The sequence below is a fragment of the Lissotriton vulgaris genome, chromosome 4_1, assembly GCF_964263255.1.
Source record: "Lissotriton vulgaris chromosome 4_1, aLisVul1.2, whole genome shotgun sequence".
In the NCBI taxonomy this organism is placed as follows: domain Eukaryota; kingdom Metazoa; phylum Chordata; class Amphibia; order Caudata; family Salamandridae; genus Lissotriton; species Lissotriton vulgaris.
This window is the reverse complement of record NC_141691.1, coordinates 456,526,364-456,551,983: the sequence shown is the minus strand read 5'-3', so window position 1 is coordinate 456,551,983 and position 25,620 is coordinate 456,526,364. Positions and strand designations below refer to the sequence as shown.

Here is a 25,620-nt window from a genome sequence, read left to right as displayed (position 1 = left end):
CTTGAATGGTTTCCCCCGACATTGGCAGATCTGGAACCACTGCTGATCTCAAAGTTGACCGAGTAGCTCCAGTATCTACTAAAAATGTCGTAGGACACCCTGCCACCTCAGCCTCAACAAACGTTCCCCTCTGGTCCACCTCTAGAACTGCCCTGAGGGTACAGTCCTCCTCTCCACTCACTTGCCGTCCAGTTAGTGGATCAACGTAGTAACACTCTTCTCCTCCTACTAAAAGAGGCATTTGTCTATAGATCTTTCCCCCTGTCGCAATCTTTGGTGGTTGAGGGAACAGGGCTTGAGGAGCCAATGTCCCCCCTTTGACCACCTTACCCTTAGGTACTGTCACCCCTTTTACTGGAATAGTCTGAGCTTCTTCCTCCTCTACTTCCAGTTCTCCGTTTTCAGGATTATAGGGACACTCGCGTTTCCAATGTCCCACCTGGTGACACTGGTGACACTTTGTTGTCCTTTTCAAGGTAGCAAGGTCTACTCTAGGTCTCGGATTTTCCTCGTTGTCCCTATTCTGATTATTTGATCTCCTTCCCATCGTCCCTGTTCCCTGTTGCTGCTGTCCACTCTTTCCAGGCGTCTGCATCCGAACCATCATCAACTTCTCCTTAAGTTTCTTTGCTTTGGAATCTATTTCATCACTGCAATACCTTGCGTATCTCAAAATTTCATCCAATGGTTTGTTTTGCCAGCAAATTAAGTGTTGCTGAATCATCAAACAAATATCAGGTCTCAATCCCAAAACGAATTTCGATACAAATTGTCCTATGTCTTTGGGATCCATTACATCTAATCCACTGTATTGTTTGAACGTTTTCAGCAATCGCTCATAAAATTCATGGACTGTCTCCTTGGGTTCCTGTCTAGTTTGGTCTATTTTCACCCAATCTATAACCTGCGGTGGCACCTTCTCATTCAGCCATGTCATCACCCTTTCATATTTTTCCATTACTCTTTCTGACGGTCCATTAGTATGAGCATTTCTTTCTGGCTCTGCTGTGGGCCATTCAACACTAACCTTGCATGCTGTCCACAAGTCTCCTGGGACCACAATATCAAATAAGGTGTTCAAATCAATCCACAGTACTTTAGAGATCTTTACAAACCTCTCTACCGGCTTGTACCACTCTACAGGATTCTCTCTTAACTTTGGAAATGAATTGGTAAACGCAGCCAAATCTCCTCTACTCCAGGGCACATGTACATAACTCCCATTCGCTATTTCTCGCAAAGGGTATGCCTCCATCCGTAGTGGCCCTCCCTCCGGGGACATCACAATCGTGCTTCGCCTGACAGTCCCTTTCTTGGACCACCTTTCTTTCCATTTATCCAGATCTCTCCATGCCCTCATTCCTGTGATCAGTTCCCTAATGTGTGTTTTTAATCCAATTGTCCTCCTCTCATCAAGGTCCTGATCTGAATAATGCAACCTATGGTTGCCCTGTAATGCCTTTGTTCTCGACAAGTCTACCATATACTTGTCTGCCAGTTCAGATAATTTCTCGTGAATTGCTCTCGCCTTCCGAGTAATATCCTTTGCTATAAACAGCACCTCATCTTGCTCATACATGTCAATCCTTTCTAAAGGCAACGTACCATCTATTATCTCGTCCAGGTCAGATTTTAAACTGGTCACATCGAGCCTTTTTGCCTTTATCACAGCTTTCAGTGTATTGTCTCTAGAGAGCCCATCTACGTCTCTCCCATCACAGCTCTGAGTCCTACGTCTGGTCTCAGGCGTGTTATGGGGAGTCCTCGCATGCTCCCATCTCTCCAGGTCCCATGCGGTTCCATCTCCTCTCGGTGTATGGTGAAACACTGCTCGATTCCCCATAATCCCACATCTCCCATTCTGCCTGGTGTCTCTAGGTGTATGATAAGACACTCCATTATTCCCCATGCTTTCGCAACTCCCCTGCTGTTCATGATCGCTCGACGCAGGGCAAGGCCCTTCACGGCTCCCCATGTTCCTGCAATCCCGCTCCTGCCCAGGATCGCTTGACGCATGGTGAGACACCTCGTGGCTCCCCATGTTCCCGCGATTCCAATGCTGTCTGATATCGCCAGGTGCATGATGAGTGCACTTAAAGCTATCCCTGTACTCTTGCGTCCTTCGGGCTCCCTCACTGTGGATGAGACGAGACACCCCTCCACACTCTGTACTTCTACCTTCTTGCTCCTGTCTACTACCCCCGTGGATATGACGGGTAGCTCCTCTACTCTCCTGACTCTTACCGTCCCACTCCTGACTGCTTTCGCTAGCCCCACCGTGAGACAATGTCCCGTTGCCTTCACTTCCCTATTCAGCTTCCGCTCTTGACCTGTTACTCTGTGTTCCTGTGGCAGCATCCCATTCCCTCAAGTCAGCTCTCAACTCCTTAACTCCTTGGACGCTCATGACGAGCTCAGCTCGTCATGGTGTACACCTCCATACACTCATGACGAGCTGAGCTCGTCATGAACAATGGGAATGAAGAGGAGCCAGCACAGGAGGAAAATAACACTAGCATCGATGGTGTTAAAGGATTTCGGCCGTGGTCCTCTCAGATCCATCGGTCCTCTCTGACCCCCCTGATCTGTTATGGGATCCACTGCTGAATCCAATCGGGTGCTCCATTCTCTTGGTCCTGGCAATTGCCTCCGGGCATTTGTCATGTTGTTCCTTCTTTCCATTTCTGCTCTTTCTCTGTCTAGCCGTACCTGTTCCTCCTCTCGCACTTTCTCTGGGTTATAAATCGATACTATAGGACCTATGGTAACGGGTACTTGAAGAGCATCTGGCAATTGGTAAGACTCAGCACACTCCGTTGCTGGCACCTTCTGCACCACAAACCGTCCGACTACTCTCTGTACTGGACTAGGTTGAGGCGTTTCCTCACCTTTGATGGGTTCCCAATCCGTTATAGGGAGTGGTCTATTCTCCCCTATGCCAACCCTATCTTCCCTTGGGAGCTCGATACCTTCCATCTCTCTATTGTACGGAGGCGGTCTATCTATCAACAACCTATTTATTAGGCTATCCTCTGTCTCGCTCTCATCATCCTCCTCTGGGGCTCTCTTGTCTCCTGTAACCTCTATCACTGAGTACAACTTATCCACTTCAATAGTCTGCACTCTCTATTTCTTGCTTTCCGCATCCCATTTGGCATCTTGTACTGCTCTTACCGATCATCTCACTCTTTCTTGACGTCTGTTCTGGTTCCTGTCGTGCGCCGCCCTAATCCACGCATTAAGGGCTTCAAACTGTGTTGGTCTAGGCAAAGGTCTCAATGAAGACATAACTGCTTTTAGCTGGTGCAACACTTCTAATCTAAACGTTCCATATTTCGGAAAAGTCAGTTCCTTGTTCCCTTCTGTAATCTTACTCCAAGTGTTAAGCCACAGTATAGTATGCAACCCAACATTCGTAGCCATATAATGAGCTGGTGTACCCTCTGGCGGGGCCTCTTCCCCGTAATACGATTCCCTCCTTTTTCTCTTAAAGATCGCTCTAAAACATTTAAAACACTTCATGTTCGAAATCTACAAGATTTTCCTATTTCCCTGCGTTCGTTTACTTCCTGATCACAATCCACCAATCCCAGAGCGGTTCTTGCTAACCGGCCTATCCCAGCGCGGTTTCACACCAACCGGCCTATCACAGCGCGGTTCGCGTCAACCGGCCTATCACAGCGCGGCTTCACACCAACCGGCCTATAACAGCGCGGCTCTCTCTGACGTCACTCATCTCCCTTTGCAGCAGTTCCCCTCCTTTCTCAGCTCGTCTCCCGGTCATGCATGCGTCCCATTCATACCCTGAAAAATGATTACTTCTGACCAAGCGATCACTTTCCTTGACTGTACGACCACAGTCTAACTGTAATTGTCACCTTAACTGACGAAATGTCTTTCCGTGAACGTCCAGACAATCGCCTTGACTGATAGGTTACTTACACACAGTAACTTCCGACCAGCGTCCATTACCCATACACTCACTCTTTCGTTCCCCCTATCTTGGTCCTGCGGGCGATCAATGGTACCTCATGACCCCCTTTACAATGGTCGACAATTACTCTGGATGTCCGAAACACCCGAACCACTTAAGCTCTTCTCTGAACTTAAGATTTTTACCAGGTTGCGCGCGCTCACAACCCTGCCTCAATCACACTATAGGCATTCAACTCCGCATGACATTACAACACAAATGCAACACAAAACACCGTAATCTGACAACGCATGACCCTTATTATACTCACTCTCGACCGACTCTGCTGCTTTTCTCTCGCACCGTCAGCACCTTCTTTGGCAGGCGATTCTTCTGTTGCTCATCTCTCGATCTCTAGGGGCCTCGGGGTAATCTTAACCTAGTCTAGATCACCTTCCTCTAGAAGGTAACCATCCTAATCTGCTACCAACTGTTACGGTGGGATTTTTGATCTCTTATCTGATCGCTATAGATCTAGATCCCAACTCAGGTCGACTGAACCTTTGTTACCTGTCATAGAGTAAAAGCAATCCACTACTAGGTTAATCAGCTCAAGACTTTACACAACTCTGAAGAACCACTTACCACGAATAAGTTTTAAAGTTTTATTATAAAGCCAAAGATAACTGGAGATACAAACATCTCAATATAAGGTTCAAAAGATACACTGGCCTCAATACAAACATGAATTCTCTAAATGCTCTTAGGCGACAGAAGAATATCACCAAGACTAATTCAAAGATCAGCAAGTTTGCAAGAATTGACACAAGTTGTAACTTGAGCGTCATTTACAAAAGGAAGAAAAATCCAGATTAGACTGTCCCCACACTAGACTAAGTGACATCCCTACTTAGCAGGATCCTAAACTAAAAAAGGTGTCAGCCGTGGTGACTTCCAAAGAAGATCACTCACTTTCCCTTAGTCTTTATTGTAAATCTGTGCATCGCAGTTGTGCCCTCTCTGCCTACCCATCCGCTCTCTAAGGTTTCTCAGGCCATCTGCTCTAACTCCACCCAAGGGTGCTGTCCCTAATACAAAATCACAATTACAGTTGAAACGCCCCTCAGAGACGCCCCTCACGTACACCCCTCACGTGGTGTCGGTTCTGGCTTTTTCCATGCTGATACTCCTCTGAGATCCTTGTTAGCGTTGACCTTGCTTTTCAGGCTTTTCTCCGGCAAGACGGTACCCCCATGAAATTCCTGAAGCCTCCTCCAGGCCTGTGCCTGTCTCCCAGAACAGAGCTCTATTCATCACTCTCTTGATTGGAACCCCCTCGCACCTGCAAACAGACACCCATGAAGTGGGCCCCAAATTCCGGCCTCCAGCTTATCTCACAAGTCGTAAACCTTCGAGCATGGTCCACAATTTATGCTTAACACGACCTGATTTTAACTAGCACATGCAGATCAAAAGAAACAACTTATCTCTCCAGGCCCACTAGAATTACATCAAACAGGCCTGTGCACTCTATTAAGCTTTATTTCTCAGCCTAAAACAGTATTCTAACTTATTACACACTCTGGTTATAGGAAACACTTCTATAAAACATATATTTTCAGTCTATGATCAATAATACTTTGAATTATAACAACAGTAATCCATCTTATGTGAAAATGTAAAGGCACGTTTTCTTTCTTAATGAACTGCCATGAGGCCTACACGTTTCTACGTTTGGCAGCATTACATTCTCTTCTGCAACAGCCACATAACATGGAAATTAATAACATTCTAACATCTCTAAACATTACTACATTAGCTTTTCACACTGATATATGCATTCTGTATTAATTAAACACTCGTATGTGTATGCACTCTATAAATTCAACACTCTTATATGTTCCTTTAACTAAACTCGTGCAACGTGCTTGTAAATATGGTGCACTTCTACATTTTACTCAAATTGCGCTCTCTCAGCTCCATTACAGGAGAGACAGTGTAAGAGAGTAAAAGGGTAACGTGGAGTGAAGCAGAACCTGGTCCTCAGTCCTCTGCTCTTTGGAGCATGACTGTTCATAAGTGGCATCCCAGAGCGTGGACAAGTTTTCCATTTTGACCATTAAAAAAGTTCTTTCAGCAATACAGGTGCTTCTAAGACTCACATGAGCCATCACCAAATTTATAGGAAGGGTTATTTAGGGATGACAAGTCATCTGTGGGCACAAAGTTCCTCAAGCAACTTCCATGCTGCACTTTATCCATTAATGTGGGATTTTAAGACTACTCGCTTTAATCTTAGTGCAGGATCACAGGCTGTACAGTGTCACCTCCTATTATCTACTCAAGGCCAAAGGTCGTGTGACGTTACTTCTTATAATGTTAATTGCATATGATGTCACTTCAGTTACTCTTGGCTGGTTTAGCACTCCAGGATGGAGGGCTCTGAGGTGGGAGACCTTTTGAAGACTTCAACTAACTAAAATTATGAGGAGGTTGTATGGAGAGCTAGGCTAATGCTGGGTTGCTTAGGAGGGGTACAGCAGGAAGGGTGGCTGTGTTCAGAGTCCGATGTCAAGCCATCTTAAATAGTTACCACTGTTTCGTAGAGCTAGCCTATGCCTACATACATATTATTAACAAATAATAACTAGAGATGTCTGATAGCTACTCAACTATCCAAAGCACATCAGCTGATATGCAGGAACTCTACCACAGCACTGGATAGAGCAGGAAGTTCAGGCCCTTTGGGTTGGTGAGTATAGGATTGTGGAAAAATGTGCTTCCTACAGTCAACACTATTTATTAACCCAACAATACCTCTTGGGCCACTGGAAGTGACAGTTACTGACTCATTCAAGTGTATTGCATGATTGTATTCCGTTTATCTGTTTAGAGCGTTTTCACAACATTTTGGTTTATTTTGTCACATAATCTATGTAAAAGTTGTTTCTTTGAACTCATAGACTGTTACAAATTGCATACCCCAGTATTGCCCTTTCCCCAAATCAGCACATAGAGCACTGACATTCAATCTATTATTGATTTTAGATAATGTATTTATAAAATTGTGCTTTAAACCACTTTTGATCTAATCTTTTACAAAATGTTCACAGGGCAGGGGAACCTCCTATCAAAATCTTACTATGAGGAAGGCTCCTTTGCTGAAATTCATATCAGGTAGTAGGTCTGACTTTTAGCAGTGCCAGTTGAAGATGTGGGTGGAGCTAATAGAGTAAGTGGGTGGAGCCAGTGGAGGAATTAGGTGGAGCTGGAGAAAAGTAGGTGTGGCCCCTGACAAACATTTGAGCACCTGCACTTTATATTTTACTAATTAAGCACTGTCAGTGTCCCGCCCACCGGCCCGGCAACACTGAACACTGGGCCGGAACTTCAAAATATCAGATTGAGAATGTTGAAATTCATACAAAATCTCCTTTCTCCTCTTGGCTCAGCCAGGGACAGGCTCACTCGCACAGCTGCGCAGGCGCTGCCCAAGCCGCAACACACTCTGCTGGAACGGACTCACTCTGACTGTTGAGACAGACGGGCATTACTCTGGACGACAAGTCCAGTAGTGGGGTAAACACCATTAATTAAACATATCAGAAATCAATCACTTGTGGACCGGGCCCTGATTATTAAGGGCTGGTGCTAAGCACCGGAAAGCACCGGCACAAATTAAGCACTGCAATACACAGTGGAAGTTATGAATGTATAGTTTTTTATTACCATAATTTGTAGTTGCAAATAAAGAGCATTCTCTTCTGAAGTGAGTGTTGAATAAGAATTTCTTTTGGGCTGTTTTCTCTCCAGTCATATGTTTCTTTCTAAAGTCATAGACTAAATGGAACGTAAAGGAACGTTATATATATATTTGTTTAACATCTTGACTGTATCAATTGCTAACTATGCTTACATCACTGCAAGATAGTAAGAAGCTGGTAAAAGAACATGAGCTTTTTTCACAATCATATGACAGAATTCATTATATGACACCAATTATTTTGCAGTTGTTTCTAAGACAGCTGCTTTTGGAAAATCCCAATTACAACTTTGGGATAAGAATACTTTGGATGTGCCTTTCATTGACGGGGCTCACTAATTACCATGAATACTGAGAGGCCTATTCAGGTATATCTGACAATGTAGCAATGTAGGGACCTAGCCCGGATCATATAATCTAGCTCCCTTATTATATACATGCATCTTAATGAGTTTCTATTTTCTACATCACCAGCCGAATCGTAGTTCGGCGAGAGCATTGCCCGGATTAGTTTGTATTGTATATCCGAGAAAGGGCTTTCAACTAACTCCCTTGGCTGAGGGAGAGATGTTTTGCTTTCACTGCTGTGCTGTGTTATATGCAAACAAAGTACATTTGTACCAGTGTTTCCCATGTGTGTGTATGTGCGTGTGTATTCACTGAAACAAGCAAAGGTTACAAGTAAATTATAGTTAGTTGAAAATGTCAGTTAAAACATATAGTTTTAAAATAAGAAAAACGTAAAAATTCACTAGATATAGTTATCTCAAATAACTAAATCAAATATAAATATTGCTAGCGCTGTCTATCACTGTGCACCTGTGGTTAGGCCACTGTGCATGGCCTTCTACAGTAAGCAGCGTTTGGCGCAATGCCTGTTCTGTGACTCAGTCGTGAACTTATCCTGTCATGGGCAACCACACCCTTAATGCACATGGCTTTGGCCATGCATTACATGGGGTTAGGAGCAAAGCCTGGGCTGTGGACAGGTCATTTGTCCAACCCTCCACAGTCACAGTTTGGGCATAGGGCTATGTGGGTGCCCTCTGCCACACACACTATGTCACGTAACAATATAAAGGGTGTTGTGTAGGCAAACCTGCTGACTTTGTAAAGGGTGAGAACATGGCAGTATAAAAAGCAGGCCTTTTGTCTTTAACAAGGGGTCAGCACATAAACATATAGAAAGCTCACCCACTGTCAAAAAATCAACATTAACTATAATCAAATTTATTTTTTATGTATTCACACAGTTCAATGTCCAAACATAGTGACTGTCACAAAATATTTTTTAAAGTATTAAAAAATTATTGTTGTGTGCTTTTTTAACCGTTTTTGTGGCTACAAAATACAGACATAGAATCAACCACAAGGAGTCCCTACAATTTAGCTTTAGAGCATACAGTTCCAGCTCAGAGTGGTTTAATAATGGTTGTGAGCTGTCCTTTGGTCATGGATTAATTAACCCAAAAGACTTCCTGTAACTTTATTTTTTGGGGACTTCTTTTGTGCTTCCTACAGCACCTCGCAACATTCATAAAAAATCTTGGTGGTGACCCTGCCCCTTCTAGGGTATCACGAGCATCAAAAACATTTAATAAAATAGCTTCATGGTGCCCCTGCCCTGCCCCGTCTAGAGAACCACCAGCATCAAACAATATTTTTTGAAAAGCCTTCGTAAGGCATTATGTGGTTTCTCACGCTTGAACATTGAATATGACTCTGCTGTCCTGTCAAAAAATATATACAATTTTTGGATCGAGGGGGATCCAATTAGGACGTCAAATTAAGTTTGAGTTTAAACTTCAGAAAAAGAATTTCAATTTAATATAATATTTAAATTAATTTAATAACCAATGTAAAATTCAGTTGATACTGCTGTTGCATTGTTTCTATGTTGATTTAATTTAGAGTTTGTTTTTTAATTAAATTATATTTATTCTTTTTTTTAATCTATTTTAAATAATATAGTGTAACATCATTTCCTATGGGGTTTTATTTTAAGCCCCTGCATCTATTATTTTTCTCGGAAGGGTGTTACAGTGCCAGTGGAAGCCCCTATGGAGTATTGGACTTATTACAGCCCTAAACCAGAGTAACTTACTACTTGGTGGGTCCCTTTATGGCTGTAGTACATTTAAAGTGCAGTTTGTGAATACCAAGGACTTAGGGCCTCATTACAATGTCGGTTGGAAAGCATTCTGACTGACTCGGAATAATTTCTGACTGAATCGGATTCGGGGAGTTTGACTGACCGAGTACAATGTTTCCAAACACTGTTCAGTCCAACTCTCACTGAGTTCAATGGAAGCCTGTGTTCCGATCGACAACACAGGCTCCACTTGAAAAAAGAGTTGGTTGTGGAAAACCTGGCACCCTGTGGTGGGCACCTCTTGATGCCTACCACACCATGCATGGATGGAGCGAGGGGATCCATGGGTGCACCCTGGCACCAGCTGGAGTTTTCTGGGTGAAGGGGGGCTTGCTACAGGCCCCCATATTCAGATTCAAACAGCTGATCCGTGTTGGACAAAGCAATTCGGCAAGACTGTCCAAATCCAACATTGTAGTGTATCGGTCGGAAACACGGTCCATAGACCTGTACAATTCGGCTCTGAGCAGCTCGTTTTCTTTGAATACCGATCGGAACTGAGTCGAGATGACGGAATGGTTCTCGTCGGTCGGGTGTGTTTCTGAGTTGGCCTGAAAAATGGGTTCCGAATCAGATTTGGATAAACCAAATGCCGCTCGGAGCCTTTCTTACTGAAATCATAATTGCCCCATTAATCTTTTGTAGATTGGTGCTTGTACCTCTTTGTACTCCTCCCTATAACTCTCTGAACCCCTCTTAACTCCTCCCTATCCCCCTCTCTTTTAGTTTGCTCCTTTTTCCGGTATTTCCTTAGTTACTCCTATATTTACTACTAAGTCGGAAACTTATATGCATGAGGATCTTCCCAATAAAAAGATCAGAGAGGATTAGGTGTAATTTAACACTTGTAGTTTTCTGTAGAGCATTTTGTAGTATGTTTAGTAGTACTAATCTAGTACAACTAACCATATTACATTATGCAGTTTGTTGATTTCAGATGGAAAAGGAAATAGAGAGTGTCCGATGTGTCTTCCCAAACCAAGATCAAAAATGAAAGTCTCATGTCAAATGAGAGCAAACTTCAATCGAAGTGTGGGGGCCATCTTTAACTCTTGTATATTACTTCCTAGAAGTCCCTCACTTTCCTATGGCCGCATGATTGTCTGATCACATTTCCTTCAGTTTGAAAATTGATGCATGCATCAACTAACCTGTAGAATATTCCAGTTGGTGTACTGCCATCAGCTTTAATATGTTTGGTTGAATTATAGCATTTGTGAAGTGCAACAGCTACTTCAGAAAGAAGTGTCTTAGCATTAGTGAGACAACACAAAGTGGTCGAATGTGGCCCACAGTCAGGAAAAGAGAAAAAAACAATCATAAACCTTCATCAAAACTACATAATATTAGTGTATAGGTAGGTTGTAATATTTCCACTGAAGATGGTTAGGTTAGACAGAGCATGAAGAGTAAGCTGCAAGCAGTTCTATAATGTATCTGTCTCCACCGCTAATGTGCAACGTTCTATTCTAGTCTGTTTAAAAGTAGGCTATGTTGCACAAAGAATGCATGTTTAGATCTTAGGACATTGGAATGTTAGCAGGTGAGCAGTCAAGCTATGTGGCAGTTTTTGATCAACATCAAAAACTGCATCGTGGCAAAGATAAAGGGTTATAAAATAGCATATTTTCATGCCCAATAAGCAATGGACATTATGCAGCTGATTTGAGACAGAAGGACATTTCTTTAGTTCCAGGATCATGCTTGCTTCTTCATTTTTGGGAAGCTGCAATCCTTGCAAAGACAGGTAGCAAAGAGGTGCGGTAATCCATTCTGGACAAGATGAGAGGCTGCATCAGATTTTCCCTTGAAGCAGATAGCAGCAAAGGGACTATTTTTCAGATGTGTTTCAGTATACGTACCAGTGTTACAGATAGGTTTAATGTGTGCCATACAGGACAAGTTGGCATCAAAAATAACTCCCAAATTGATTCCCTGATTTAGGGAGAGCGTCAAAGATCCCAAAATCTGAGGTCACCAGTTTTGTGTGCAAGTAGCAGTGTACCCAAATACCATGACTTTGGTTTTTATCTCTGATTAGGGATAAGAGGTTTGAGTTAATACAGATTTTATGGAGACAATTTCCATGATTTTAAGGATCCTCAGTTGAATTGCCGTATAGACTGATAACCACGCATCATGAGTGTAAGTATGAAAATATATAACAAGCGACTCAATGAGGAAGGCAATTGGCACAACGTAAATGTTAAATAGCGTTGGACTAAGTATGGAGCCCTGTGATATCCAAAGGGAGTATCCCCTTGTAGTGGCTACCATTTGAGTCCCATCCTACAGGAAGGAAGAGAATCGTTTGTGGATTGAAATCCTGGATGTACTTAAACAATGCAGTGAGATGGAGTGAGGCATGATATCCATGGCCGCCAACAGATCTTACAAAATCAAGTCCACCACTCCACCTTAATTCCTGATACACCTAATATCATGCATTGCTCTAGCCAGTACTGTTTTTGTGCAAAGGCATTTTCAAAAACCTGTTTGTGTCTTGTGAACAAGTTTTCTCTAAATGTGGCATTGGTCAGGATAGACTTTAGTGAACTTTTGAGTTTTCTTCTTGACTTGGAGTGCTAATCTTTCATTCTTTCTAAATAGTTTGAACTAAGTATTTGATTTAACTTTCTGAATGTATCGTGAACTGCATTCAATATTTTTCAAGACATATGGAGGATAAGGTTGCATACATGTATCATTAAACTCATAGTAGGAAGACCTTATACTAATTTTTTCCATTATATGTTTCAGGCTATAGGACCCGTACCCTCCAGATATTCCCCCGCCGCCCAACTTTCCTAGACATGCAAGATCCCCACATTTTGAAATCACCAAGAGATTCAAGTGGGGTTAAAAAGGCCATGTTTATTCACAACATTGTATAAACATGACAAGCAATAACATGCATATCTAATATTTACAAGTTATATTCATAACTACATTTATGAGCATATCATGCTCCATCACCTTCGGCCTGGATCACGAGAATGGCCAAGTGCCGGCCTGAGCAGTCAGGTATCCAGGAGTGATAGCGGGAACAGAGACCCCAGTCACAGGGAGTTGACCCTAAATAGGCCCAGAGTCTCCACCCCCTGACCACCAGGTCACGCGATATCGCCGGACCGGAAATGGGTCGGCCGGACGCCGATTGAGCCGTCCGCCCGACCATCCACCAGAGACCAGGGGCGGGCGGGGTCTGGAGAGGCCAGGTCCTAAGTGCGCGCGGCGTGATTCTCCGCGCTTGTCATAGGACCCGTACTCTCCAGAAATTCCCCCGCCGCCCAACTTCCCTAGACATGCAAGATCCCCACATTTTGAAATCACCAAGAGATTCAAGTGGGGTTAAAAAGGCCATATTTATTCACAACATTGTATAAACATGACAAGCAATATCATGCATATCTAATATTTACAAGTTATATTCATAACTACATTTATGAGCATATCATGCTCCATCACCTTCCCAACCCTAAGGGAGGAACACCATCTGGTTTGCATCTCGCAACTGGGTACCCTACGCCAAGTGCCGTGCACCTGCCCCTTAGAGTGGTGGGTCCCGCCCTTCGATCCTTGTCCGCCATTACCGGGGCCCAGCTCTCGACCACCAGGCTGCCCAGGGTCACCCGGGAGGCTCGAAATCTGTCGCCCTAGCCTCCCCAGCCGGTGGTCACTTCCTCCCAGTGGAGAGCTTGCCATATCCTCCCTCAGAGCTGGCCTATAGAGCCCGACAGGCGGGCTCCTATCCATTTTGTTTAGCCACTAGTTACTGATCGCAGGTCTCTTCTCCGCCACAAGGGTGGCCAAGGTCCACAGGTCTCACACCCTCCCCACCTGCGTTCAGAATAAATGACCAAAGTTCTCGGATAAAAGTATCAGTTCCAAAGTCCGACAAATGTACCCCATCCTGGTGGTACATCACTTCTCCGGAAATCATCTGGTGCTGGAGTTAGCGCAAGCGGCCCTTCACTGAGCACAACCTTGCTAGTTCGCCGTTCAATCGCCTCACCGAGACGTTTAAAGACCTAGGACGCACTCCTGGGCCCCATGCCCTGCGTGATATCATGCCTGATCAGACAATTTTCGTTGATGGGAACTCATGCCCCAACCAGGAAAACTCTGCCAGTAGGGCCTCCTTGACAGCCAAGCGCCCTCTGTCGACCATGTCGTTGCCTCCCAAGTGCAAGATAATCCAATCAAGCAATTTGTGCTCTCGTGCCCTGAGCTCCTCGACGATCCGCCTCAAGTGTCGGATACGCATCCCTCCAACGCCATGCCATACGAATTTGGTCTCGCCCAATGCGGCCGGTTTCACCACCTCTCTACGATGCAAGCGCACTGCCGCGCGACACACGAAAGAGTGCCCAAGTACCCATACCACGGAAGCGGGCATACTAATCAGAAAGGAGAGAGATGGACCAGTTAGACACTGCACACATATGTTTTCACAACAATTCAGGCCTTACATATCGCTTATAGCAGTCAGAGGTCCAGCGGCCTACGCCTTTCACAGTGTTGGGGGCGAGACCGGCCCCAGCCGCCAACGTTGCGGCGCCAATCCTAAAGGAATGGGAAGAGTAACCCACTGCACCTAGACCCAGATTCCCCAGGGCCAACCCGAATACTGCCTTGAACTGGTATTGGGACAGGCAATCCCCGTTTTCATGGACGAAAAGAGCCGAACCCCCCCCCCAACTTGGCTTCGGGCCAGGTACGCCTGCATACGGGATACGGGGCAGGCAGCTATCCCAGGGGCTGGCAGCAAATGGATGGTGACCCCCTTTCCTGTTTGGTTGGTCTTGGACCGTCTCAACCGCAATACTAAGCCCCCCAGGGAAAGGGAAATATCCTTGTACTGCAAGCCCCCCCCATGGTCCACTCTGGAAGCCCCCACTATCTCACCCAGGCAAAAGGCCCCGTAGAAGGCCAGGCAGAAGGCCGCCCCCAGCATGGTTCCCTCGAACGTTGACTGGCAAATAACAGGCAGTACTCCCAAAATATCAATCAAGGTCGGGAGATCCAAAGGCCTACGACAGTCCCGCCGTGGCCCCTCTAATCGGGCCCATCCTGCTAAGGCCTTCCTGATCAAGAATGAAGCCCCAGGGTCCCGCTCCCCTGCTATTTTAGCAAAGAAGCCTATCGCTGCAAGGGAGGTCCTAGCATATGACACTGTTTTGCCCTGATCCCGCAGAGCCTGTAAAAAAGGGTACATCACTTTAGTAGAAAAGATCCTCGCATTTCCTGTCTGCTCCACAAATGATCTGTAAACATTAAACTGTGACTGATAGGCACGTTTGGTGCGATCACTCAGAGCGGCACCTACCAGCCCCGCTAAAGTGGGGCTCCAATTTTCCAAAGTGACATAGGGAACGTCGTCATGCGCTCTTCCGGGTGGAACCTCCGGAAGTCCTGCAACTTGGAACGAGACAAAGCGTCAGCAGCATGGTTGTCAACACCAGGTATATGCGCAGCCTTAAAAGTCAAATTCAATTTTAAGCATGCCAACACCAACAGCTTCAACAACCTCAGCACATGTGGGCAAGTCGCCCCTTGCCGATTGATACCCTTAACCACCGCTATGTTATCCGACCAAAAGGTCACTGCCCTGTCCCTGAAGCGCTCCGCCCAGACCGTAACTGCCAGCCAAATGGGAAAAAGCTCTAAAAAAGCTAAATTCTTTGTCAAGCCTGCTAAGTGCCACTCCGTTGGCCAGACCGCCCCGCACCAGGAAGGGCCCAAGATCACCCCAAAACCAACGCTCCCGGCTGAATCGGTGTATAGGCCTAGCTCAACACTGGACACCGGAGGCGCGGGCCAAACTACCCGCCCGTTGAAGTCTGTCAGGAAGTCACGCCACACCTTGAGGTCCTCCTTAACCCCTACTTTTAATCGCAACCGATGATGCTTCTGGGTAAGACCTACCATCGCTCTTGCTATAGACCTCGAGAAAGGGCGCCCCATGGGAATGATGCGCAAAGCAAAATTTAGCTGACCCACAAGAACCTGTAACTGATGCAACGTCACCTTCAGACACGCCAAGGCTACCTCAATGGCTAGGGAAAAAGCTCTTACTTTATCCATTGGCAATCTACATTCCCCCGCTATTGTGTCAATTTCGATGTCCAGGAAGGACATGCACGTGTCAGGGCCAACTGTCTTGCTCGCTGCCAGCGGCACTCCAAATTCCTTCAACATAGCCACCAGCTGACTCAGGGCCAAAGCGCAGGCATCTGAAGACGCAGGGCCCATCACCATGAAGTCGTCTAAGTAATGCACCACATCTTTACATCCTGACTTTTGTGAAAACACCCACTGCAGCATGGAGCTAAAGGTCTCAAAGTACTTGCAGGAGTCCGCACAACCCATAGGCATACATCTGTCGTAATAAAATTGCTGTTGGACCTGAAAGCCTAGCAAATGGTAATCCTCGGGGTGTACCGGCAACAAGCTGAATGCTGACTCAATATCTGTTTTCGCTAGCAACGCCCCCCGGCCTAGATCCCTCACTTTCTGAACCGCGGCATCAAAGGACGAGTACGTCACTGAGCATACTGCCGGGTCGATGGCATCATTTACCGATGCACCTTTTGGTGCAGATAAGTTATGAATCATCCTGAATTGTCCCGGCTCCTTCTTGGGCACTACTCCCAGAGGGGAGCACACATAGTTCTCCCAGGGAGGAGCCGGGAAAGGGCCAGCTACTCGGCCTAAGGCCCGCTCCTTTTCCACCTTTGTGGCCACTACTGAGGGATGGGTTCTCGCTGAAACTTGGTTCCTACACTGGCTAATAGGGGGGACATGAGACGCTGGGATACAAAATCCCCTGGAAAAACCCTCAAACAACATCTTAGCAGCTGCCCTGTCTGGGTACCTGTTCAACCAAAAAATCATCTTTTCAATATCCACTGGAGTAGGCAGATTAGACTTGGGGGGGGGGGCTTGATTTCCTTAGGGGCTGTACCCCCCGTTCTTTGGATTTCTTGTTGCACTTGGGTTCGGGATGCGACGGGTGACCGCAGTAGGCGCATGCGTGCTTAAACTTGCACTGCCCAGAGGGCCATGTGCACCCTTTGCCATTGAATGCCCAGCATGTACCTTTCTTCTCGCCGGGCCCTCCCTGGGAAGTCCGAAAAGGCTGCCTAGCCGGGTGTTCCCTATTGCTCACTTGCTCACGCTCTCTAACCAGGCATTGACCTCAACCTGATCCCAACAAATGGAGGGGTTTTCTTCCTTCGCCCAGCGAAACTCCCTATCATATGTCAGCCAGGCTGAACCCCCATGAGTGGAGTGGGCCTTCACGATCTTATTGGTGTAAAACACCAACGGGATAGCCAACTCTGGCCTTTTTTCCAACAACACTGTCACATAAACGTGAAAGCTGAACAGCCAATTTGTTATTGTTGCCTCAATCCTAGGTCTCCGATCTCGGAAGGAGTGCTCTTCCCCTCCCTGTTCTTGTAATCCTCCTCTCTTCTCTTCAGCCTGATAAGCGAGAATATATCTACGTAGGCACCCCTCCAAATCTTCTCCCGCATTTCCATACTCACATGCGTAGCTAACATCCCTGACTGAGACAACACGTTCCCCTGACTAGCCCCTACATCGCTGCTCCTTGCTGTAGCGTCGCCAGGCTTACCTCCTGTAGGTGTTACAGCTATCGCTGTCACGGGGGGATGGGCTCCAATTGCTACGCTGGGCAACGCCTTGCGCGACTCGACTAAGAGCGCCAACTGCCTCTGAATGTCCTGCAACGCGCCCTGTTCTGTGGCCTGAGGGGGCACCCACGGTGCTACCGCTCTTGTGCTCACTCTCTCTAATACTTTATCCGGAGCTGATAATTGGCACACTAATATGGAAACTGACGCCAGCAAGCTATCTAACGGATCACCCTTGGCTGCCACTGCGGCCACCGGCTGCGGTGGGAGTGGGGCCGGAGGGACCGTAACCTTTGGTACCACGCCTCCCGGGGCCAACGCCTTCAGCGCTTCCCTAATCTCGGACAAAACTGAACCCACTGGGTCAACTGGCGCGGGCACATTCGGAATGGGAACAGAAGGGTAAACCTGCTCTGCATCTAACGGAGGCGTGGGGAGGGGACCTACTAATCCTTCGTCCCGTTTCCCCCTGGCAGGGCTAGGCCTACTCTTCCCCTGCCTGGCTCCCCTTTTTCCTTTAGGCTGCGCCTTGGCTTTCTTCTTTAATGGTGGACGAGCGGCCCTAGGTGGCACCCCCCTGCGCGGCCGCTCTACTACCTCGGGCTGCTCCCCCTGGGAAGAATCGCTCTCATCCCCGCTATCGGGAGTCTCCTTGCTCAACTTCTTCAGTAGTAATTTCATAATCTGTGCCAATTCAGGCTCAGAATCTTTTCGCTTTTGTCCTCCCTTTTTTGGCGCCATGCTATCTGTATCGCTCCTCGCACTACCTTGCTATAGCACCTAACGCGCCCCGATTTCCCTGCTCCCGCACCCCTAAGCACCGCTCGTGCTGCCTGGCAGGAGCCCGAACCACGAGGATCCCCGCACACAGCCGTAAGCCCCGTAAGGCAGCAAAAATCCTATCCCGTCCCAGCACCCACTGTGACTCAGGGCTGCCCACGAGGCCCCCCGAGCCACCCAACCCCTTACCTGGCTACACGAACGGTGCTCGATCCTTCTGCTTCTAGAGTTTCCGAAAGCCGGCCTGGATCACGATAATGGCCAAGTGCCGGCGTGAGCAGTCAGGTATCCAGGAGTGATAGTGGGAACAGAGACCCCAGTCACAGGGAGTTGACCCTAAATAGGCCCAGAGTCTCCACCCCCTGACCACCAGGTCACGCGATATCGCCGGACCGGAAATGGGTCGGCCGGACGCCGATTGAGCCGTCCGCCCGACCATCCACCAGAGACCAGGGGCGGGCGGGGTCCGGAGAGGCCGGGTCCTAAGTGCGCGTGGCGTGATTCTCCGCGCTTGTCATTCACTTTGTAATCACAAGCACAGTTTGCTGCTGAGTGCTACCCAACTCTAACAAGTATATCATCAAAATTTTGTTGTACAGCTTAATTCAGGAAGGTAAGTACTATTTTTTTTCCTTACTCTCTTAATGACTCAAAACATGAGATGAATGCAGATCAGGTCCTAGAGACAGTGTTTAGCAGTGACATGCGTTTTTTCCCAATTCCTCTTCCCCCTCCACATTCAAGAGTGTGTGTAGCATTCACCATAAAGACGACCAGGACTTAGGGTGGTGAATGGAGTGAACAGTTTATTAAGGTACGAACTCCTGTGACCTCAGCCACAGCCTCTTGTCAACGTTGTCACCGCCTCAGTGTCCCCGGCGCTCGCCTTGGAACGCTGGTCGCGGTGACATTCTAAGTGATGTCACCGCGAGCAGCCGGGGGGCAAAGATGGAGATACCACACATCCCCCTTCCCTGCGGAAATTGAAAACATTAGATAAAACAAAGTGCAGAAACCAGAAATGGGTTAAGACCATACATAGGTAGAATGGCAATAGTCACATCATTACATATTGATCAAAACGCCTGGGGGGCCTGGTCACTCTCCTGCTGGGCCTGTGGCCCGGATGAGAAACACCTGACGATCTCCTGACAGCGAAACCGCTATCCCTCCCAGGACCCCTCTCCCCCCCCTTAGCATCTTCTGGGACCTCTACAGGAGGGTGGTACTTTACAACTCTCCCTAGGTTCCATATTTTCCCCTCTTGGGTCTTGACAGCGTTCTTGAAAAGTTTTGTGATTTTCGTGGGACTGCTGTACTCTGACCAGCTCGCCTTCCCTGTGGGAGCTCTGATTTTGATGTTGTCTCCAACTTTGAAACCAACCTCTCGTGTGGCCTTGCGTTGGTCGTAACCTTCTTTCCTCACCTTCATGGCTTGTTCATGTTTCCTCAGACTGTCCTTTTCTTTGGTCCGGTCCGACCACCCCTTGTGCCATTCCATCCACCCTGGGGTAAGCTTCGTGTTGGGTGTCCTTGCACGGAGCAGTTCGAACGGGGTGACACCCGTCGTCTGATGCGACGTGAACCTGTATGCTTCCAGACGCCTCCACACCTCTTCTTTCCAACTTATGCCACTGGCTTTGGCCAGCTGGACGCTCTCCTTGATGGTTTTGTTGAAGCGTTCGACCATGCCATTGGTTTCTGGGTGATACAATGCGCATCGCTTGTGTCTGATGCCTCTTTCTTCCAGGAAGTCCTCCATCTCTTTCGAGCATAGTTGCACTCCGTTGTCAGTGAGAATGTTGCTGGGGAGCCCCTCTCGGATAAATACCTCCTGCAAGAATCCGATGACGGTCTTCGTCGTGACTTCACTGAAGAGTTTTATCTCCGGCCACCGAGAATACAGGTCCATGAGCACCAGCATGTAAGGTGTCCGCAGCTCCCCAGACATCGGGCCCATGATGTCTAAAGCCAACTCATCCCATGGTCCTGACGGGGGCGGCCTACACACCATGGGTGGTGTCTGTTGCTTCAGGACCTTGTTGCTATTGCAGCACGGGATGCACTCCCTGATTCTCCTTTCTGTGATCAGGTCCATGTTCGGCCACCAATAGCTCTGCCTGAGTCTTTGCTTGGTCTTAGCGATACCTAGGTGCCCTTCGTGAGCTATCTCGACCAGGTTGTCTCTCACAGTAGCTGGTGGTACGAGTCTTGTTCCCCTAAACAGGCATCCGTCAACAATGGTTAACTCGTTCTTGACAGCCTGGAAAGGCCGCAGATCTTCATCACGTTTGTCCCCGTGCTTCCATCCATCTCTCACTCTTCTGCAAACTTCTTCCATGGTCTTGTCCTCTTCTTGTGCCTTTCTCCACGTTTCTTCACCTAACGCCTTCTGGATGGTGCAGACATTCTCAACCATGAATCCCTCTTCATCTTCATCTGTTTTGTCTCGCATTTCACTTGCTTCTACTTCACTGACAAGCCTGGATAGGCAGTCAGCTGCAAGGTTTTGTGTTCCTGGGACATACTCGACATTGAATGTGTACTCCTGGAGACTGACCACCCAACGCCTTATCCTACTGGAGATGGCATCCAAACCCTTCTTGCTGAACACTTCTATCAGCGGTTTGTGGTCGGTTCGGAGGGTGAACTGCGTACCCCACAGGAAGTCTCTGAATTTGCCTACTGCCCAGGATACCGCCAATGCCTCCTTTTCAATGACTGAGTAGTTGTTCTCAGATTTTTGGAGTGACCTTGAGGCAAAGGCCACAGTTTCTTCTCCGTCCACACCTTTCTGGGTAAGAACCGCTCCCAATCCTTTCGCACTAGCATCAGTGGTGAGGATTGTTGCCCGGCCGGGCATGTAAGACTTCAAACTAGGGGCTTCCGCAAGAGCTCTCCTTACATCCTCGAATTCGCTCTGGCATTCTTGGCTCCATTTGAATTCGCTTTCTTTCTTCAGCAACAGCCTGATTGCGTAAGTTCTGCCTACTAAGTTTCTGATGAACTTCCCATAAAACTCCAACATCCCCATGAATGATTTGATCTTGTCTTTGTTCTTGGGGGGTGGTAGATTCACAATGGTGTTCTGGAGCTCGACCTTGGGACGTATGCCTTCTGCTGTAATCTTGTGACCCAGGAAATCCAACTCGGCACAGCTAAAAACACATTTGTTCTTCTTCACGGTAAGACCCTGGGACAAAAACCTTCTCAGTACACATCTCAGTCTCTGATCATGCTCAACTTGGTTCTTAGCAAACACCAGCACGTCATCCTGGTAACACATGACGCCAGGGATGCCTTTCAGGATGTTGCCCATGATACTTTGGAAGACAGCAGCCGCCGAGACTAGGCCGAAAGGCATCCTCTTGAACTTGTAAGCACCCATGGGCGTCACAAAGGCAGTGAGTTCTTGAGACTCCACGTGAAGTTTTATCTGGAAATAGGCCGGGGTGAGATCGAGGGTGGAAAACACCTTGGCACCCTCTAGCATGCTCATCATTTGGGTGATGTTCGGCAAGGAGTATCGGTCAACGACGACCTCTTTGTTGAGTGCCCTCAAATCAATGCAGAGCCGGACTGACCCGTCCTTTTTCTTCGCTGCCACGATGGGCGCCAACCATTCGGTCGCCTCCACAGGCTCGATAACTCCAGCCTTGCACAGTTTCTCCAGTCCGGTTCTGACCTCCTCCTGAATGGCTATGGGGAGTCTTCTGACTTTTGCCACAACGGGCTTGGCGTTCTTCTTCAATTTGATTTTGTGGCAGTAGTTCTTCAAACACCCAAGCTCTTCCCTGAACACCCCTTCAAATTCTCTTGTGATGTCGGCCTCCCCTTCCTGAATCTCCTGTATCAAAATCTGGGGATTGCTGTTGGGATTGAGGTACACTCCTAACCCCTTTTGAGCACGCCACCCCAAAATGTTGTCCCCAACAGTGGACACATATACTTTGGAGACTGTAGACCTGTTTCTGTACTCAATTCTACTCAGGAAGTACCCTTTCATGGAGATGGGGCGCCCCGCATACCCTCCTGGTCTCAGGTCTAACCTCCTCAAGATTATCTTGCCTTTGGACACACGTGAGAACTCCTTGGCATTAATGATAGTTATTCGGGAACAAGAGTCAAACAATGCATCTAGGTCAACATTCCCAATTTTTATGGTGTCTTTGGGACTATCAACTTGTTCCTCTTCAACCTGTGCTGTAACTTCCTTACACTAGGGGTTTCTGGGACCTGGCGCCTTCAACTCTTGTACTTGCACAACAAATTTGTCGCTCACCACATTCGTTCTGTCTCTATTCTGTCTACTGGCCCCCTGCCCACTCTTGCAAAACTGTTTGAAATGGCCCTTCTTACCACACTTGTTACATGTGAACCTGAGGGCGGGACACTCCTTGTCGTTGGCTAGGTGCCCTTGTTTCCCACACCTGTAGCAGGTACCTTTGTATGACCCTCCCGGTCTGCTTTCCTTCTGCTCCTTGCCTACTGCCTTCTGACCCTTGACCACAGACACCGTCTCACTTTCGGTCACCACCTCGCTGACATTGGTCTTGTCATCGTTCTTCTTCTCCCCTGCATCCTGTTTAATCTCCTTGACACACTGCAACATGTGCTCTACCTGTTTGGCTATAATGAGAACCTCTCTCAATGGCGGGTCATCTTTAAGCCAAAGCTCTTCACGCACTCTCTCCATCCTGCAGGTCAAAACGAACTGGTCCCTAATTCTCTCCTCGCTCGCTCCCCCAAACTTGCACGTTGCAGCTAACTTCCTCAACTCAGACACAAAATCTTCTATAGATTCCCCATCCTTTTGTGCCCTCTTACCAAAATGGTACCTCTCCATAATTGTGCTGGTCTTGGGGAGGTAGTGCAAATCTAACTTTTTTAGACTTATTTCAAATTCATTCAGACCCCTTGCCTCTTGTGCCCCTAAATCCGGGAGATGGTCTAGGACTTCCTCCCCCTCTGCGCCCAAGTAATAGGCCAGTAATGCAACCTTCCTTTCTAGACCTAAGTTGGGCCCACACACAGTGGCATAATTTAAGAACACTTTTTTCCATTTCTTCCACAGGATGGTGGGGTCCCCTGGGTTGGTCAGGAAGAAGGGTGGAGGGGTCACACTTTGCATGTTTAATACACAATAGACAGAAAGAAACTCTGACCTTCAAGAATGCACCTACCCTCCGTGTACCCAGCTGCGCTCAGTGAGAACCTGAAGTAGGATATTATTAAATCCGACTAGAGGGATAGGAATTAAACTACCAGTGGAGACGCTTATAAGGGAACAGAAGTCTAACCACCCTTGCACATCTTTCATTTGCTAAAACATACACGAAGAAAAATAAAACCTGTCCCTCCAAAAATTCAATACTTTGCTCTCAAAGTCACAAGTGGGAGATGCTTCCTTGATGCAGAATGACAGGACGGTACTCCAAACAAAATGGTCTCATTGCAGTGCTCCCAAAAGTGCGACCACAAGATGGTTTACCAATTTCCACGCCGTGCTGACAGTAGGATCCACAGTCATTCAGGCACAAGGATAGGTTATTCTGACAGCGAAACACTGCTCCGCTGCGCTCGTAGGCCTGCTACTCCTTCCAAGTCGCGCTCTCAGGGGCCCCTGGGCATTCCACTCACGTTCCTTACAGCAGCTAATACGCCTCAAGCTTCCTCGTAGCGCAGGTAAGTTCAGGTCTAACAGCAGCCCAAAACGTGTAGTTTCAATATCCAATGCAGTAGGATTGCACTTCTAACTTTCACTACCTGCGCTGCTCAGTGTGTATTTTCCACACCTGCGTGCTAATTGCCACACGCCACAACGCAGGGGCTCTGGGCAGTGAAGCAGGGGGAATACACCAACTGAGGCCAGGTTTGAAACGCCCTTGTGCCGACAACACACAACGCTGCCCTGCTGCTGGAAAGTGGAGCGCGCGTTGGAAACCTTGAGAGAAGGGCTTTGAACCACTGCGCAGGGCTCCTGCTTAATGTCACAGCTCCGGTGGCGCTTCAATAGTTCGCAGGCAGAGGTTATCTCACCTCGTAATCACACAGCATGAAGGCTCGTCACGCACAGAGGCGGAAGGTCTGGTTTCAGCGCGCTGGGGAACTAACAGCTGCACCTCACCTTCAGAGCGCCTGTCAGGAAGAGACTTCGCTCGTTGGTCTCCAGGCACTAAAGATTCCTCTTCTTTTCTTCAAGAGGACGCCACGACCTCTAGTTGAGCTGCTCCACACGTCGTCAGCCCCTTCACGTTACAGTCAGTTTTTTAAAAGCGACCTGTTTTCTTCCCTTGTGGCTGGCTGTTTACACATGAGTCAGCTGCTGCTTCGCCGATAATCTTCTGCCGGCCGCATACTTCCTGGCGTGTTGAGGTCACAGGCTTTTGACCCTCGTCGCCAGCGTAGCATTCACCATAAAGACGACCAGGACTCAGGGTGGTGAATGGAGTGAACAGTTTATTAAGGTACGAAATCCTGTGACCTCAGCCACAGCCTCTTGTCAACGTTGTCACCGCCTCAAAGTCCCCGGCGCTCGCCTCGGAACGCTGGTCGCGGTGACATTCTAAGTGATGTCACCGCGAGCAGCAGCATTACACGCGGAGCCGCCGGGGGGCAAAGAGGGAGATACCACAGTGTGTCTTACCCTCCTTGGAGTACAAGGTGGGTAGGAAGGAGCAGCATTATGATCAACAAAACTCTGCAATAGAACCTTGAATCTAATAGATTGGGAAGTATGCATTGACACGCTGGCCTGGTGTCATGAATAAAAAAAGTTTTGTTTTTGAATGAAATAGGGTTACCCAACAATGGATTGCAAATAGATTTGACTGAATGTCAAACTGAAAATCAAACCTTTTGTCAGCAATTATCAGACATTTTTCATCAATGTGATTGATTGCAAGCAGTTAAATCCCTTTAACAGATAAGGACATAAATTTACCTAGTTAATCTGTGTTGCAGCCAGAGATCACTGCCCCGGCACCGTTTAATGCATTTCAACTTCCTTCTATGACCTCTATCACGTACCTTCTGACATAAATAGAGTTAGCAGTAATTGAACATTCTTTTAAACATAATATAAAGATAAGGGAAGTTCTCACTCAATATAGTCTGCATGTTTCCCTACCTGTCAGTGATATTTTCTACACCTGAATCTAAAGTGGCATTTATGTTATCCTAATTTTCAGGAGATGTAGTGGCTTGGTCTTTACCCCCAGTTTACCTAAATAGCCCATAATTATATGATGCCAGGAAGAACTTCAAATAATGTTTTGCAGCACTTCAGCCCATAGATTTGTAACTCAGGAAGTTAATATAGGGTAAAAACATAGTTGAAGTTACTTAAAAC

General features: G+C 47.2%; 1 protein-coding gene across 1 annotated transcript in view; it reads right to left on the bottom strand.

Moving 5' to 3' along the window:
• Window positions 1-22,965, bottom strand: part of LOC147718847 (uncharacterized) — a 196,537-nt gene extending 173,572 nt beyond the window's left edge. The window contains exons 1-3 of the mRNA XM_086967248.1: window positions 22,759-22,965; window positions 20,101-20,661; window positions 15,757-16,758 (exon numbers count right to left, since the gene is read on the bottom strand). Of these exons, the coding sequence (XP_086823374.1) occupies window positions 15,757-16,758; window positions 20,101-20,661; window positions 22,759-22,965 (1,770 nt within the window). The remainder of the gene's footprint in view (window positions 1-15,756; window positions 16,759-20,100; window positions 20,662-22,758) is intronic.
• Between the last annotated feature and the right edge of the window lie 2,655 nt (window positions 22,966-25,620).